The 7,856-nt window shown below is 32.0% G+C and overlaps 1 protein-coding gene across 1 annotated transcript; it reads right to left on the bottom strand.

The window, feature by feature from the left end:
• Nucleotides 1-271: 271 nt before the first annotated feature.
• LOC117107023 (tripartite motif-containing protein 45-like) lies at nt 272-7,508 on the bottom strand. The gene is made up of 2 exons (XM_033248540.1): nt 7,182-7,508; nt 272-5,523 (listed from the first exon to the last, which is right to left on the bottom strand). The coding sequence occupies exon 2, from the start codon at nt 5,509-5,511 to the stop codon at nt 3,313-3,315; it is 2,199 nt and encodes a 732-aa protein (XP_033104431.1). The 5' UTR covers nt 5,512-5,523; nt 7,182-7,508; the 3' UTR covers nt 272-3,312.
• Between the last annotated feature and the right edge of the window lie 348 nt (nt 7,509-7,856).

The raw sequence follows: 7,856 nt of genomic DNA, 5'->3' as shown, positions 1-7,856 counted from the left end.
AGGATTCCTGGCCACAAAATCCTGCAGGATCCCTGTGCAGAACGTTTTTTTGTCCGGAAGTACACACTAGTAAAGTCAATAAAGAACTTATATGTTCAACAAACACTTGAGCATGAAGTTATATTTATCTAATAGGCAAAGTAGAAACATTGAGACAAAAAACAAGATTACAAAATTTGTAAAAAGAAATTGAAGCTCCACAGAAAGAATATACAATTATAACTCATTATAATACACTCAATAAAGAACTTTCAGTATAATTTACATTTACATTACAGCATAAATATATTTAGTCATGGAGAAAATAGGCCTAACTTTTGGATTTGATCTTATTGACCCAAAATTCTGAGTATTATGAAATTTCTGTCCAGTGGTACATGATAAAAAAGAAAAAGTAAACGATCTATAGCTTCTAAAATAATTTAAAGATATATACAGTACACTGTATCTTGGAATTCCAAATAAATACTATTGTTATTGATATCAGTTAAAAATATTTGTAAGATAATAGCATATTAACTTGACAATAAATACTTATAACATTATTCAAATACAGTACTGTAATAGTTATATAATTTAATGATAATAATTTGCTATTATAGTTTTAATAGAACTTTTCATTTCAAACTTTCATGGAATTTGTTTCAGTACTATTTTCTACTATAATTTAAAAGTTTATCAAAAGTCTCTAGCATAGTTGATTTGATTAGGAGAAACGAATACATGTAATGGATCTCTTGGGGATCAGTACATGTACACCAACTTCAGCTGTAATTTGTACCTGGGATGCTATAGGCAGCCTTAAATAGACTTAAATTACAAGATGTATACTACACACTGTTTTTGTTTTTTTGTTTTAATTTATTCAGACAGTCAGACACATGGATGTGCAATCAATAGGGTTTAGAATATGAATATTTATTCTATGTAAAATATACTACTGTAGCAAAAAAACATGAAGTAATTTGTTTATTCTATACGGTCACAGCCCTTGGTTTTAGCATAAAATAACTTAAACCGAATGTGGAATTGTTTTATGACAGATTAATATGACTGATATTGCTAATAGTCCTGCAAGTGCATAAGTTTCTAAACAATCGGAAAGGGAATACACTCAACCCTTCAAACTGGGACCATAGATTCTGTTGCGCTACACCAACATGCTTAAAGTAAAGGTTCCCACTCATAAGTGCCAGAAATGTTGTGACATCATCCAACTGTGTTAATCAGGGAGGCTTGGCTTAGCAGACAAGGGCACCACCACTGCTTCCCTATGGTTATGTTTCATTTTAATCTGTGTGACTGTAGGCCTGTATAGATATTGAATTATCATCTCATAGATATTCACTTATTTCTAGATATACAGACTTTGTACACTCAATTATTATAATTCAACTTTAACATGTTTTACAGTAACTTACTGCTTTGCTGGGTTCTACAAACTGTTTAGTATACATTTCATCCACCATTAAAATTAACTACCTGTTATTCATGTTTAGCCTAAATAAGGTACATTACTATTTTCAAATTCATTATATAATATTAAAGTTAAAGCCATGCAAAAAATGCAAAACAACACATTAAATATCAATTAGAAACTAGTTTAAGATATGAATTTATACAAATAATGATTGTTTATTCGTGCAATGGAGTAGAATATTTCACGAGATGAAAGATTGGATGTTCCATTCAACAAGGCATAGCCGAGTTGAATAGAACATGCAATCTTTCACCGAATTAAATATTCTACCCCATTGTACGAATGAGAAACATTCAGTATTTGTTTTATACAACACCTCTGTATCTCTTTCCATTATATCAATAAATACCTTTGTCCTGTAGGCCCTCAGGTGTAGGCCTAGCCTAGGCTGCTGTATCTAACGATAGAAAAATCTTCATCAATTGCTCACATGGTTTTTGTGAGTTACAATTACTTTATTGCTTTTTTTTGTTGATTCGGCATCACCGCATTCAGTAATTCCTCAAAACCTTTGCTCAAAAGTACAAATGACCCAGTATCAAATGGACCTGCCATTTTATCGGCGGAGTGGGCTACCGAATGATTAACTTCTTGTTGATGCGCAGGTTGTAACTACACTAGGCTATTTTTCTCTCGCTCGCGTCGCGTTGCATTTGAGATTTTGTCATCTTTGAGATGAAAAAGTACTACTCAATGATCGTTGACTAGTACTCAAATAAGCATGGGATAGTCATCCAATCTCATGTGTCCTGTTATCAACCAATCAAATTAATAGAATATACAGTATACAGGCATTGTATAATTTAAAATATTACACCCTGTAATTGGTTAGTTACTTGCTGTTAGCTGATGCAAGAAAAAAATTTATTTTAAAAATTGCTTAAAATACAATTATTTTCTTTTGATTATATTAAACTCACTAATAGTCACTAATAAACACTAAATTCTGTGTTGCACATTACTTTATATAAATAAGGTGCAAAGTATAAATCAGTAACCACACTTTAGCAGTCACTCAAGTGCACATTTTCGAAAGGGCAGTTGGTACAATGTTACATCAAGGAGGTATTTTATACCTCCTTGGTTACATCAACATAATAATAATATAATAATAATAATAATAATTATTATTATTATTATTATTATTATTCCTAAAATTACTGCTACTGCTGGTAAAAGTTTACTGTTCAGTGTCCTGTAACATCAGCATATTTTGACTGTTTAACAACCATGGTGGCACTGTTGCTGATGGTTAAGAAGATGCTTGTTCTCATTCCTATCTAAGGGTCATGGGTTCAAATAATGTAAAACAGATTATATTCACTAATTAAGAGCAACTACAAGTCCAACATTAGCAAATACATTCTTATCCTAGTACTGAAACTTACAGTAATAATAATAATAATAATAATAATAATAATCATAATATTATAATTATTGTTATTACTTTGATAATGTGTGTGATTTTGTTTACCGTCTCCATTTTGATGTTTTTAACTTTTAAGGCAATTTTTAAATTTCTTATGTATGTGCAATTCAACTGTTTTTAGTTGTGAATAAAGTATATTGTATATTGTATATTGTATATATTGTATATTGTATAGCTATAGGAACATAGGTGCCATAATGTCCGTGGTCAAATACATAAATAAATTGATAATAATAACTATTTTATACAACTACAGTAATTTGAATACCATCCTGAAAACTTGATCAACTTTAGAGTATTTATGTAATAAAAAAACTATATTCATTCTTTTAGTATATGCCAATTTTTTAACTTGATACAAACATAATACCACAAGAATGTGGGCAGCAGAATATCAATATATTTAATAATTGAATATGTTGATACTTCTGTTACCATTATTTGCTATGGCAACTCTACGTGGATGATATGAAATGATGGTTAATCCACAAAGATAGTTGATTCCATCTTCTTCTTTATCAATTCTTTTAATGAATTTTCCATCACTACTGAATAGCTGTAGTCTGTAGTTACTTGCTATAATGATGTTGTCATCCTCATCAACTACTACTTCACACGGATTTGCCAACCTGTCATTCTTATAACCCCCAACAAGGATTTTTATGAAACTTCCCTCATTATTAAATAACAATAATCTCTTGTTGTACTTCTCCAGTATGAGAATAAGTCCCTGATTTGTAAGAGTGACATCAGCGACATCAGTGACATCAGTGACTCTACGAATTCCGCTACGAATTCCGCTAGGAGTTCGATATTGTCGGTTACCATCTGACCCTATCCATCCTATCTTTTGGCCACTATCAATGTCAAACTTAACCACACATCCATTATTAACATCTACTACATACACAACATTTGATGCCTCATCCACATGGATACCAGCTTCTGTATTCATAATTACTATCTGACCAGTTGATTTGATCACCTGACCATTCATATTGCACACTTTGATGTCACCACTATTTGAATCACTAAAAGCTATGTTACCATTTTTCATTGTGTACATTTTGTTAACTCTCACAACTTGTGGTAGCATAATTGTACAAATATATTCTCCTGATTGCTTGTATTTGAGCATTTCATTTGTGTGACATGAAAAAATCAAGCAATCATCTCCACACTTAACTATATCTGTAACATAATCTTTGTTTATATGAATAGTGTTTACTAATCCTTCCTTCTCTACTTTGATAATCATTGGTGACTGCTTAATTGGCTCCCCATCGGCACTTACATCAAGTTTACAGACTCCTAAACTTGTGCATTTTCTTGTCACAAAATAATCTCCATTGTCATCTTCTTGAACTTGAGTGACGTTGGCTTTTCCTGTAGGCTGTGTCCATGTTGCCTTCAGTTGATTTGCATGAATTTCACATTCATTGGTTTTGATTACTTTGACAATAATTGTCTGACCTTGGGTCACATAATTGGCTCCCTTTAATGTTAAATACTCTGCTGCTGAATGTGATACATACCCTATATCACATTTTTTCAATGAATGAAACTGATTTTCATTGATAACAAATTTAATTTTTCCATTATCATTTGGCCGTGTTTTTGGCAATTCATTAATTATGTCCTTCATTGCTGTACTTAATCTTTCACTTGATTGCATTGCTGTTGCTTCATCACATTTCAACAAATGATTAAGAAAACTCAGTTTTGTATTTATATCAGATATTGTCGTTTTCAATTTATCCATTTGTATATCCAACACCTTTTTTTTCTTTTTGTAGATTGATTCTACTTTATTTTTAATTTTGTCTGCATTCTGTTTGATTATCTTGACCAATACTTGTACATGATTGTCAATATCTTTTAAACTTGTATCTTTGCTTTGTTGTAGTTCTGTAACATTCTGAATAACTGCTTTGAGGCCATCTTGTAATTTGTTTTTGCAGTCACTGGCTGCTTTCTCCAATGTTGCTGAAGTTTCTTTAAATGTTTGAAATGCTTTAGAAATGCTGATTGGTTTGTGATTTCCTTCCCATGCATTGTGGTCAGTAATTGTACAATGCATGCATATTGGAATATTGCATATGCTGCAGAAAAATTCTAAAGTCTTGTTGTGATGTGAACATAGCGGAGGATGCAATGATGCAATCTGTAAAGGCGTCATTGATCGCACATCCTCCACTGAATGTAGCTTGTGTTTTTCAGACATCGGCAATATTTTGTGATGATCACTACAAGTAGAGCACAAGTAATGTCTGCATTCCTGGCAGTAGTATTTTGCCTGTCCTTTACAAATACATTTCATCTGACTTGTTTTTGAAAATTGGTCAATAGTTTCTAATAAGTTATTCAAAATAGTATTTGGTGGAAGCTTCTGAAGCCCGCCCTTTGGAATGCAACATGATTTTGAACATGTTGGGCATGTTAGCTTACCCTTCTCCTTAACCCAGTCTTCCAGACATGCTAAACAGAATGTATGAAGGCAGTTGAGAGATTTAGGATTTTGAAGTCTCTTGAAGCATATGGTGCACTCTAGGACCTTCTCATCAACATTTTCCAAAAACTGACTCAGCTCACTGGTAGCCATCCTGAATTAATCCTGTGAATTAAACATTAAAAACTATCTGTTGACTTGACCAGCAAGTTGTTATCGTCAGTAAGACACTGATAAACATACAGGTGGCATATGCAGCGGTGGCTTCATAAAATTTGGAGACAAGGGGCCCCGACATGTCCGATGGCATGGGTCCAAACTAAGGGGCCGACTGGAGCCTCGATCAGGTAACGCCTATGCACTCTCGTGGGGCGGTCTGCTGGGCCTCCGTCCTCACGTGTTCCTTGATCTACCACTCTGACCAATACAGGTTTTGTTGATACATAACAACATAATTGTTACATTTCAATCACTAAGTTTTTAGTAAATGTTTTTAAAACACAAACAAAAGCACTTTTTTTAATGATTATAGAAGTATTTTGCACTTTTAATTTTAACATGAAATAAACATGTCCTAAAAAAAAATTTTAGTGCCACTCAGCCTTTTATAGATATTGTTAGATGGAAGTACTCTCTGGTTAATGATAATACGGTGTACGGTAAGAATGGCCCTGGAAAAAAATGGCCCCGGAAAAATGGCCCCAAATGACAGGTAGGTAAAAATGGCCCCAATAATAAAATTCTGGATTAAAACTGATTTTTTAAAAATCATTACATGCATTCTTTTTTAACTGAAATAATTTAGTTTTTAAAAGGACTCTAACATCAAATAAATTGCCATTTACATTTCACTTTTTGCAGGAATTACATATTCAATGATAAAATATTAAAAGATAAAAAAAAAGCCATGAATAACACTTTTTATTTTTTTTCCATTTAAATGTTAAAAAATAGCAACATAATCAATAAATCAACATAAATCATGCATTTATTAATACTAAAATATTTTATTTGTGGCCAATTTCATGGAAGTGGAATCACAATTTTCCAGAAATTTAATTCGGGTATTGGTAAACCCCGCAAACAATGAATATCAAATTATTTATTTATTTTTATTTATTTATTTTTTTTTTTTAGAAAAGAGAGTTCTACAATTGTAATTAAAAGGTTTGGATGGGGTTCGCAGTGTGTTTGGAGGTTTGTGGTGTATTTGCAAGTATTTTCGCCATTTTAATTCTTAGCATAATTGCCATATTTACATAATTATATATATAGTATCTCAGTTTACATTATTTAGTATAGTTTTAGGCACTAAAAGTTAGTTGGCGGGGAGTAAAAACCAAGTATACAATTAAATAAGTTGCTTAAATAAATGTATTCCTAATTGTTCAGTTTACTTTAAAAACAATATTTGATTAACAAATATTAACTTTAAGCAGGAACATTTATTGCTAAGTTTGTGAGAAAGTAAGTACAATTTGCATCTGTTGTGTAACTGTATTTGTTATTGATTCAATTCTTGCTTATTACAGTATATAAATATTTGAAGATTTAAAAAAAAAATATCATTTCTCTTACTGATTTTTTTAATTGGGGCCATTTTTACCTACTTGTCATTTGGGGCCATTTTTACTTGGCCATTTTTACTGGCTCCATTTTTTCCTGGACCATTTTTACCATGGCCAGTTTTACCTACATTCAATAATACTATACCATACTGTGAACATTTTTGCCCATTTTAGTTGTTTTAAATGTTGCTAATAATTAGCTTCAGTTATTATGCTTTATTATAACTATTTAAAAACTTTAAATGAAGTAATTACCTTATGTTTCCTTGCTGTGAGGTATGTGTACTTGTACAACAGAACAACAGTTGGTGTCTTTGCTGATTGTAAATGTGACCTGGTATAGGATAACCAATTCATAGTGTGTAATCCAGTGTGACTTGATAATGTTGTCATGCAAATTTATGGTTGGATTTTTCTCTGGCTATTCATACATTACAATAAGATTGATATTGAAATAACAAAGAAAACAAGTATAGATATACTGAATTATCATATATGCACATCCATTGCTTTGGTTTAAAATCTGCAAAAGAATGTACTATTCTTTGATCTATAGTACTATGTGAATTATTGCTGTTTCTATTCCCAATGCCAACAGGGACGGATCCAGAAGGGAGGCACGGAAAGGCATGTGTGCCACCCCCCCACCCCACCACCGTTTTGCCACTAAATTTTAAAATTTTCAACGCAAATCACTTCAGTGCAACTGACCTATTCTTAGACAACTGTTGTGCCCCTCCCCCCACATTTGAAAAATTATGGATCCGCCCCTGAAAAATGTTATCATATATTGTTTCTGGTTGTTAATAATTAATTTTAGCAATGTTCTTCTTCATGTTGCCGGCATCGTCTTTGTCTTCATTGTCATTGTCGCTGGGTAAATTGATTGTTACCACAATAAACTTAAATTTTTGTAAGTCCGAATGATTT

This window comes from Anneissia japonica, unplaced genomic scaffold (assembly GCF_011630105.1).
Source record: "Anneissia japonica isolate Jap-2015-1 unplaced genomic scaffold, ASM1163010v1 scaffold9291_len582782_cov165, whole genome shotgun sequence".
NCBI classification, from domain to species: Eukaryota; Metazoa; Echinodermata; class Crinoidea; order Comatulida; family Comatulidae; genus Anneissia; species Anneissia japonica.
This window is presented reverse-complemented; position numbering and strand designations above follow the sequence as displayed.

Bases quoted from the DNA above. Each gene is read 5' to 3' on its own strand.
- LOC117107023 (XM_033248540.1), bottom strand. From the start codon at position 5,511: ATGGCTACCAGTGAGCTGAGTCAGTTTTTGGAAAATGTTGATGAGAAG.